Source organism: Sinocyclocheilus rhinocerous, unplaced genomic scaffold, assembly GCF_001515625.1.
Source record: "Sinocyclocheilus rhinocerous isolate Xijiao unplaced genomic scaffold, SAMN03320098_v1.1 scaffold3263, whole genome shotgun sequence".
NCBI classification, from domain to species: Eukaryota; Metazoa; Chordata; class Actinopteri; order Cypriniformes; family Cyprinidae; genus Sinocyclocheilus; species Sinocyclocheilus rhinocerous.
Window position 1 is genome coordinate 573,707 of NW_015664010.1, and position 11,005 is coordinate 584,711.

The window sequence follows — 11,005 nt, forward strand, 5'->3', positions numbered from 1 at the left end:
GAACTTGTATGGAGATTTTTCCATCTACAGATTTTTCCCTGACCTTCTTTTCTCTGTAAATTGAGGGTGCACACTATTGCTGAAAAACACAACCACTACTCAGCAGTCAGATGTCCGTATGCACAAAGACACAGATCCCTAAACAAGACCATATCTGCAGATGAAACTTTTTTTTGTAGAAGCATTTTTTTTTATTTGACTACACCATGTTATGTACGAGAAGCTGCAAAAGCGCAAGTGGAATGTACAAAACATGGTGACATTAATTTTTAAGTAAATATAATGGCCGATATATTGCGTCGCCAAAAATGATTGAGGTCATGAACATATATTGCGCGATAAGTCGATATATTGATTATTGCGACAGGCCTATGTGCAGTTACTTCACTAAGTGTTCGCACGATTTTCACCTGCTGGATGATTAGAAAAACTCTCATAGAGACACGAGGGCTTGTAAGGAACCACTTAGCAACACATTACAATTCAGTCTGAGCACCTTTGCAACCGCAAAACAGTAACTATGAAGGGCGGAGCTTAGAAGAGGGTCAGATCTCTTTCTAGTAAGTCTTCATTAGTGTCTGAATGTGTCATGAGGAAACACTAGAGCCGGTCGACTGTATTTTCCCATCTGACAAAGCGTCCTTTGAGAGGAAGCCGAGTGTGTTTTGATTGGTAAATCAGGTGAATGGGCTGCTCATCCTCTCTCTCTGTCTGTCAGTGTTCAGGAGGAGCGGCGTCATCATGGCCTCGATCTCGCAGTGGTACGCGGGGAAGAACGTGCTGATCACCGGAGCCACGGGCTTCATGGGGAAGGTGCTGGTGGAGAAACTGCTGCGCTCCTGTCCCGACGTCAAAGCCCTCTACATCCTCGTCCGGCCCAAGGCGGGTCAGTCCATGTCCGAGCGCGTCCAGGACATGATGAAGTGTAAGGTGAGACTCACAACGTGTTTGTGTCTGTTTGCTTTCTGACATTTATTCACCATCTTTGAGTATCAATATGATTTTAAAAGTAGTAGTTCTCTATAAAATTACATACTATTATCATTATTATTATTATTATTATTATCTTTTTATGATGATGATTATTATTTTGACTAAATGATGTTAAACAAAATAAGATCTATGACTTTTGTATTAAAATATATTATTATATTATTATTATATTAAATATATATATATATATATATTTTTTTAGGATTGTTATTATTATTTCATTAGGATTATAAAAAATACTGAATAAAAATATTAAACAAAATAAGAATAAATTATAATTGTTGTTATAATTTATTATTAATAATAATAGTAATGATAATTGTTTATTAATTAATTAATTATTAATATTACTGTTTATAATTATTATTAATATTAGTTTTATTAATATTACTAAAATACTAACAAAATAAGAAATTACTGTTGTATTAAGAATTTATATAAATGACTGAAATAATAATAATAGTAGTAATAATAATAATAACAATTATAATATAATATAATAAAATGAAACATTGTTAAATATAGTAAAATAATGTTACATAATGTTAAATTATAATAAAATTAAGGATAATAAAAATAATATTAAATAATACAACTGTAATAACCGTAACAATAATGTTGTTGGTGTTTTCATTATGATTGTTATTACTAAATAAAAATATTAAACAAAGTAAGAAACTATTATCTCTTTATAAGAAACTATATATCTTAATGGCTAAAATAATGACAATAATAATAATTATTATTATTTTAGCCATTGATGTATATTAAATAATATTAAATAATATACCTATAGTAATAGTAATAATAATGTTGTTGTTTTCATTATGATTTTTATTACTTATTAAAAATATTAAACAAAATAAGAAATATTACTATTGTATTATGAAAAATAATAATAGTAGTAGTATTTTCCAGTTCAACTGTAAAATTACAGTACTAATATTTCTGACTGTCTTAATGTCTTTATTTTCTTAATTCTCAAATATTAAACCATCAAACTTTTAATTTGGCAGAAAACCACAGGGTTTTGTTGATAACAGCCAGTTCATAAGCACTTCTTATTACAGCTTTGAAAAGATAGTTAATAAATGACATTTATTTAATTAAATTTCATCCCCTTATCATTTCAGGGTTCGTTTCTATTAATCGTGCAGCTCTTCTTTGTCATCAGAAACAGTGTATTCGGCGCACTTTAAGACATTTGTGACCTAAACCTAAAACATTGTACTTTTCTTCTTTTCTCGCTTTTCAGACAAAAGCCCCATGCCACGTATTGTGTTTTTGTCATTGGATATCTCAGTCTTTGTGATCGGATGACATCTGATCGCGTCCTAACGTTCAGTTAACCGCGTGGAATGTGTGTTGATCCTTAAATAGTTAGTTACGTCAGACCGAATGCATCTGTGTTTGCTCATACGCGGTCATCGGGGTTTATCGCTATTGTTTTCCCTGAACTGGATCCTCTGGAAACGCTGGGAGAAGTTCATGTGCTGCTTTCCCTCGGCCGACATTGTAAAACGCTCTTTGATTGTTGCCATGGCAACCGCAGCACAAGCGCCGTCCATATGAGTTCTCGTTCAGAAGTCGAGCTGTATTTCCATGCGCGGCTGATCTCCTGCCTCCAGCGCTGTGCTGAAGGTGTGGCTTCATTACTCCAGGCTGATGAAGCTGATGAAGCAGGGATAGAGTAAGGCTTTGCCACTGCTGCTTTCTTTCTGTGGTGATGAGTCACATCCGGAGTAATGGAGAGTGAGAGGACAGGAGTAAATTTTTTTTTTTTTTTTGTAATATTTATTTGTTTGTTTGGTTGTTTTGTCTATAGAGTTTGTCTATTTAGTAAATTATGTGTATATAGTTTTTAAATTATTTTTTTTCTCCAGTTTTAGTCAATTTAGTATATTTAGTCAACCTAAATAAAAATGACAAATGTTGCCTTGGGAGCTTTTTTATAGTTTGTTTTCAGTTCACATTTATTTTATTTCTAGTAGTTAATGGTTTATTATGGTTTTACTTTTGTTTAAATGAGCAATATCACTGGAGTACGAGAGCGATACCGGCTCTATATCAGCGGCTGTGATTAGGGGTTATTAGTGAGAAATAATGGGGTTATAAGAGAGAAACAATGCGGCAAGACGTGCATCCAAGTGAGAGAGAGAGATTGCGAAGCTAGACGTTTCTTCTTATATTAACTAGCATACTGTACGATTAGCTCAGCGAATAATTAACAAAAAACATAGACCCGGCTAGAACAAGCGGAGTGATACAAAATTGTGAAAGGGCGTTGCTGTAGCGATACCAGTACAATATCTCACGGTTCTCAACCAATCAGATTTGAGAACCAGAACGAACTGTTGTATAAATCATTATAGTTAATTTAATCTGAGTAATGTTCATAAAAATGCATGTAAAACGAGTAATGTTGTATTGGTTGAGTTTGCTGAAGTTTCAGCAGTTTGATCTGGTCTGTGACGGACTGATGTGAGATCTGGACTCGAGCCAGAACGAAGCTCAACTCTTATGAGACGCACATCAGCATTATGGGTCATCTGACCTCTCTGACCTCTGATAGAAACCTCATTAAATCGTGTGTGTGTGTGTGTGTGAGTGTGTGTGTGTGTGAGTGTGTGAGTGAGTGAGTGAGAGAGTGTGTGTGAGAGTGTGTGTGTGTGTGTGTGTTGTAGATGTAAGGAATGCTCAGACGCTCAAACAGGCAGATTGTGTGTGTGTTTGTGGAAAGAAAATCAGATGTGGGAAGCTATTCAGTCTCAAACAAATGTGTCTATTGTTTTGTCATTTAAACAGCCTTTCACCAGATTCTGTGCTCTCGTCTTTAAATATTTAAACAGATAATTATATAAAAGAGATAAATAATTAAAGAGATAAATAAATATATATATATATATATATATACACACACATACACACAAACACACACATATATAATATAATTATTATTAATCTTATAATTATTAGATGATCAAATATATATATATATTATTTAGGTATTTAAATATAATTAAAAAAATATAATCATCCTCATTAATCATTAATATTATTATAATTGTTGCTATTATATTATGAGATTACACATATATACATTCCCTCCTTCACTCGCTCCAGTCTAATGCGCTTCTGCTTTCTGTTTGCTCAAACGCGTGAGTAAGAGCCTGTGTGTAGTTTGAGGGTGTGTTTGTGTGTGTTTGGCCATGGCAGTGAAGGAACTGAAGGAGTATTGTCTCTCTCTCTCTCTCTCTCTCTCTCTCTCTCCCCCACTTACACACAATCAGCTTATTTGTGCCAGCAGGCCTGGTGGAGACTGGCACAGACAGACCGCCGTCCCACAATGCACCGTTCGCTCTTTCCACCACAGAGAGAGCAAATGTTTACAGTGGTCGACCTCAGCGAACCCCTGACCTCAATACAGTGAACCTGGGCCATCCTTTATCTGCGTGTCACTTCCTTTCTCGTACAGTGCAGCTTTAATCGATGAGTCTGAGCTGTCTGACGATGTTTCCAAATGTTCTGGTATGAACTTTTTCAACTATCAGCACCAGTGTTATTTTAGTTACTATTATAAATACTATTATAGTTTATATTAATATTTTAAACTTTTTATTTTTATATTTTCAGTTCTTATTTCATACAAACTTATATTAACTTTATTATTAATTACTTAATCATTTTTAATAATTAAAATAATTTTTAAATCATTATTTTTATTACTATTTAGGTTTAATTTTTCTGGTTAGAAATTTTATTGCGTCAACTTAAACTTTCAAATTTCAGTATCTAATTCGCTGTTTTTCACCTAATATTTGTTTTATTTAATTAATATTTTATTTAATTTCAGCTTTATTTCTATTAACAATTTTTTTTATTATTGTTTTAGTTTTAGAATAACCCAGATACTGTTTAAACTAGATACTGTTAAATAGTATTATAGATTTTTTTTTATTGATATTTAAATTTATTTTTTTTACAAATTTTATGTGCTTTTGGATTTTTTAAAGCTATTTTAATATTATTATTTAGGTTTAATTTATTTTTATTTTTATTTAAATTTTAGTTTTAGTTCAGTTTTCTTTTTCCTATTTTTAGTGCTTCAAATAATACTTTCAAATTTCCGTTTATGTTTTTCACTTAATTATGTTTCATTATATTTCAATGAACAACATTTTTTTAATTTTTGTTTTGGATAATGCTTTAATTAGTGTTATTTTAGTATTATTTATATACTAATTTAGTTTTATTAATTTTTTTGAATTAGCTTTTATTTTATAGTTTCAGTTTTTATTTAAATTTTTGTTAAATTTTTAGTAATTTGAGTGTGTGTTTTGCCATTTTTTAAATTAATTATTTAATTTTAATACTACTAATTAGTTTACATTCTTTTTTATTTTAGTTTTAAATCAGTTTAAGTTTTCCAGTTATAGTGCTTAACATTTTTCACTTAAGATTTCTATTTTATTAGATTTTTTTTCATTTAGTCTAGCATGCATTAGTGTGTGTTTGAGGGCGTTTGCTCTGGCAGCGCTGCTGCAGCATATGGAGCTTCATCCTATGCCAGCATGCGGAGTGTGTGTTGTGTTTTTGTTGCCCGGAGACACAAACCGCAGCAGGAAGTTTGGCTGAAGCGGCTGCGCTCGTTTCCTTCATTTACTGTATTTCTGAAACACGTCCACAGGCCTCACGAGCGATCCTGTCTCTCCGCGGCCCTCCTGACACGAGCACATTTCTCCTGTCTAGTTTAGTGTGTCTTGACCTTTTAAATGCTTTTCTGTCCATCCAGCGTCGTCTGAACTCTCTCTAAATCTGTGTGTGTGTGTGTGTGTGTGTGTGTGTTGGCTAGACTGCTCTCATGGCCCATATGTTGTCTGATCTGTCTAGTAATTGGAGTTAATGGCTGTTATGGCCAGACTCATGCGTTCAGATGATATCATTAGAGCTTTATTCCTGTAGTATTTGCATGTTGAAGTGTGTTTAAGTCATGCAATTTCATTTGCATTTGAAAGTCCTCTGGTTGTAAAAGACAAGATAGTTGCTTATTGCTGTGCTTGATATTAGCCAAATAAGTTATGTCTTGTTATGGTGTCTGAATGGGGTTTATGTACTCTCTAAATGATTTTTTATTTTTTTTTTGCAAAAGAAATCTTATATTATTAATAATTGTATTATTGTTTTATTATAGTATTTATACTATTATAGTTGTAAAATTTTGAATTAGCTTTTATGTTATAGTTTCAGTTTTTATTAAAATTTTTGTTTGGTTTTAATTATTTCGTTTTTAAAATTGTCATTTTAATTATTTTTTTAGTATTAGCATTTAGATTTTTTTTTTTTCAGTTTTACTTTGTTCAATTTTAGTTTTCCAAACAAAAATATTTTTTATTATTTTTTTATTTGTGGTTTTAATTTGTAAATGAAATTTATTTTATTAATTTGTTTTTATTATTGTTTTGATTTTATTGTTTTTTATTTTATTTTTTAATAAATCTATGATTTTTTTGTAATGTTAAAGTTTAATATTTAAAAAAATTAAAAAGAATAATTTAATTCATATATACAATATTTTTAAATTATTCAACTATACATTTACTTTTTTTAAATGTATAGTTTACTTTACAAAAAATAACTCGTATAGCAACGGTTCTAACTGACATTTAGAAATTTCTCAGTACTTGTGCAAGAAAGTGTGTTTCTGTTGAAACGGGAGTGAATGTGTACATCTCACACCTTTGACAACATCTTGTCTAAACAAACACATTGCGAAAGCAAATAAAATCATCCGTGTCTCGACACGCAAGCAGACTTTACAACACGCCTTGATCTCCCAGACAATTTCACATCAATTCCTGGGGAAAAAAAAGTCCGGAAGAACTGGATTGTGACGTGTTTTACAAGCTCTCGTGCATCAGGACGGTTTAGATGTGGTGTTTAAACGGTTCTGATTATTTGCATACTGAATGTGGATTGGTCCTCATTTACACTGATGACTGTAAAGCAGCTCTGTTTCATTTACACCTCAAACTATTAGCCTAGTTCTGTTGTCATATGATGTCTAAATGGGGTTTATGTTCTCTCTAAATGATTAACAATTTTTTTTAAAATATTGTTTTGTTTTTAATTTGTAAGTTAAATTATTTTTATTATTTTTATTATTGTCTCTTTGTTTTATTTGTTTATTATTTCTAAATTAGTTTTGTTTACTCATTTGTATTTGTTTATGTAAATGAAATTTATTTGACTTTTTTAGCAGTTCTTTTTGTTTTTTACTTCTAAATGAAATTTGATTTATTATTTGTATTTTATTATTATTTTCTGTTTTTATTTGAAAATTAGGTTTATTTGATAATTTTTTATTTTTTTTTAAATTTGTAAATGAAGTTTATATGATTCATAATTTAAATTGTATTATTGTTTTCTGTTTTATTTGTTTTTTGTTTTTTTGTAAATGAAAGTTATTTGATAATTTGTGTATTGTTTTTTTGTTTTGTTTTTTTTCTTTTTAATTTGTAAATGAAATTTGACATTCGTTTTTATTGTTTTTTGTTTTATTTGTTTTTAATTTGTAAATTTAAATTGATCTTGTTTTTCTTATTGTTTTTTAATTTGTCATTTAAATGTATTTAATAATTTTTTATTAATGTTTTTATTAATTTATTTTAATTTGTAAAGGAAATTGATTTGATTCATATTTTTGGGTCAACATAACATAAAGCAGCTCTGGCATTTCATTTACACCTTAAACTTATTATTTTGATCATTTTTTTTCTCAGCAGTGATTCTCAAAGGTTGTCAAGTAATACAGTATTTTATATAACTACCATAATGTATGAATAATTTAGAGAGTGTTATAAATGACAGTTTCATGTTATTGCATTGTTTATTTTTGATTTGTAAATGAAATGGTTTTGATTAATATTTTCGGTGCGACTATGAAGCAGCTCTGGCGTTTCATTTACACCTCAACCTTTAACTTATTATTTGGATGCCTTTCAACCACTGTTTCCTTTTGGAAATGCTAATCTGCTTTTGGATAAATATGCATTCAGAAGCGTGACTCGACTGAGAGGCTCAACAGCTGTCCGCAGCGTCCCGCAGCATCTGTCTGGTCCTCGGCAGGTGCCTGCTGCTGGGGTTACAGGGGGTCAGATGTTACGTCTAGAAATGATTCTGATTGGCTGTGGCTGCAGGAACGTGCCACTGCCAGACCCTTGGAATTGTGGGTAACATAAGTCAGCACACGTGTGTCAGAGAGGACACCGGTCTCTGCCAATCCTCTTTTGATATCAGATTACAGAAATCACAGCGCATTTGTCATCTATGTATCTGCGTCAAACACGCCGTGCTGAATGCCTGTGCGTTTGGATACGGTCGAAGAGTATCTTATTTTTTCAGTCTGCAGTTTTCTCCATTACGTAAACGCTGAAGTCTGGGACATAATATGATGAGATTTGTCATTTGCATCTTGCGGTTTGGCCAGCTGAAAATTACATAATGTCTCTGAACGGGTGGATCCTCATGTAAACGTACAGATCACATTTTCCACAAAATCAAAAGAAATGAGATGAGAAATCGCATTTGTCAAGAAAAGCATGAAATTTATGCCTGTTTTTAGGACCATGCATTGTAACGTTATTTACATGGGCAATTAAAAATGAAGTACAATTACTACAATTACTGGTGATGCTCCTCAGGCCTGTCCAGACTGTCGCCGAGACTTTCAGCTTTTCAGAGTAGCTTTTATTAGCCACTCTGATCTCCTTTGTTAGTCTGTTCCTGGCCTGGTTATACAAGATTTTATCCCCACTTCTGTATGTATTGATTGATTGATTTTTGTTTGTTTTTATTGTAGTTATTTTCAGTGGTGATTTTCATTAGATTTAATGCACTTTTTAAATTTAAATTAGCTTAATTTTATTTACTACCCAAATTCCTATTTTTGTAATGTTTATTTGTTTTGTTTGTTTATTTATTTATTTATTTATTGTTATTTTCAATAGTGATTTTTATTATATTTAATGCACTTTTTAAATTTAAATTAGCTTAATTTTATTTACTACCTAAATTCCTATTTTTGTCATGTTTATTTGTTTTTGTTTATTTATTTATTGTTATTTTCAATGGTGATTTTTATTGTATTTAATGCACTTTTTTAATTTAAATTAGCTTAATTTTATTTACTACCCTAATTCCTATTTTTGCAATGGTTGTTTGTTTGTTTGTTTATTCTCAATGGTGATTCTCATTAGGTTTCCAAATAATACCGTGTTTATTTCATTTAAATTAGTGTAACAGTAACATACTGCCTTCATGTATGAATACTTTAGAGAGCATGAAGAATGATAATTGTCATGTTTTCTGTGGCTATAGTTATTCTGCATCAGTGACGTGCGCGTCGGTGTGTGTGTTGCAGCTGTTCGACCGCGTGCGTGAGGTTAATCCTGACTTTCATCAAAAGATCATCCCCATCAGCAGCGAGCTCACGCAGCCCGGCCTGGCCATCAGTCCAGAGGATGTACAAACACTCACTTCCTGTATCAACATCGTCTTCCACTGCGCCGCCACCATCCGCTTCGATGAGCCCCTGAAGTGAGTCACACTCAACACCAGTCTTAAGTCGCTGGGTTATATTTGTAGCAATAGTCAAAAATACACTGTATGGGTCAAAATTATAGATTTTTCTTTTATGCCAAAAATCATTAGGATATTAAGTAAAGATCATGTTCCATGAAGATTTTCTGAAGGATCATGTGACACTGATATATGCTGATAATTCAGCTTTGATCACAAGAATAAATTACATTTTACAATAAATTCACATAGAAAACAGCTATTTTAAATTATAATAATTTTTCAAAAACAAATTTTTTTTTTTGATCAAATAAATGCAGCCTTGGTGAGCAGAAGAGACATTAATAAATCTTACCGAACCCAAATTTTTGAATATTAGTGTATGATGAAACCGTAGCTACACTTTTAAAAGAAGGAAGGGAAATGTAAGAACAGGGTGTCCGTGGGGTCTTAAAAAGTAATAAAAGTTGATAAATCAATTTAGAGAAAATTAAGGCCCTTAATAAGTATTAAAAAGTCTTAAATGCCATTTTCCAAGGTATTCAATTTTGTATCATCTTTTCATTATGTATATTTGTACGAATAGTGGGGTTCTGTGTTGTTTGGAATCCCGCAAGATTTGACGTCATCTGTTACGGCGCTCACCGACTGACTGCGCCGCTGCGTGATAGCACGGGGCTTGTTGATCCCGCTCACGCTGAATTTCTGACCATAATCGCCCGCTCCCATCCGCTCCTGCCATTTTTGTCCGCTCCCGCAAACATTCTAATATTGTATATTATTGTACATTCTACCTGTAATAAAACTGTGCTAAATGTTTGGGCCACACTAGTGCATTTGAGCTGTGTTTATGATAAATGTGCATAACAGTGACAGTAAAATATGTATTTTAGGGATGGAAATGACATTTTTATATTTAGGGCATGGTAATTGCGCTACTTTGGGCTGGGTTTTTTTTTTACTGGCATGGGCTTGGGATGCACAATTAATAGTGCTATAATGTATAAACAACTATAATGTAATAGTTGTGATCATTCAGACATGATCAGGTGCAGTACTGACACTCTGTCAAGTCTGCATCAAATCAAGCACTCTGTAATCACAGCTAAACTGTCTGATCAGTCAGGTGTTTGTCATGAGAAGTGCTCCACAAAACAGCTATGGTTTGCAGACAGTTATAAGAGTTGATGTTACAAATACATCTTTTGAATATACTGTGTGAACTCATTGCCCCGTTAGCTCGGAGAGCTTTATTTTCCCTCTTCTATAAGTTTTGTCAGTTGTTTTGTTTATTGGTCTAATTCTTGTTTCTTGGGTTGCATTGGGTTAGTCTTAATTCTCTTGTGCTTCGTTCCACACTTCTGCATTATGTTGTATTGATAAGGAGTTATCACAAAGTAAGTCTGTTTAGTTGCGCTATCTTACAATCAATATA

The 11,005-nt window shown here is 32.1% G+C and overlaps 1 protein-coding gene across 1 annotated transcript in view; it reads left to right on the plus strand.

Moving 5' to 3' along the window:
* LOC107729154 (fatty acyl-CoA reductase 1-like) overlaps nt 1–11,005 on the plus strand; it is a 44,370-nt gene that overhangs the window by 11,873 nt on the left and 21,492 nt on the right. The window contains 2 exon segments of the mRNA XM_016539547.1: nt 719–930; nt 9,413–9,588. Coding sequence (XP_016395033.1) covers nt 742–930; nt 9,413–9,588 — 365 coding nt within the window. The 5' untranslated portion in view covers nt 719–741.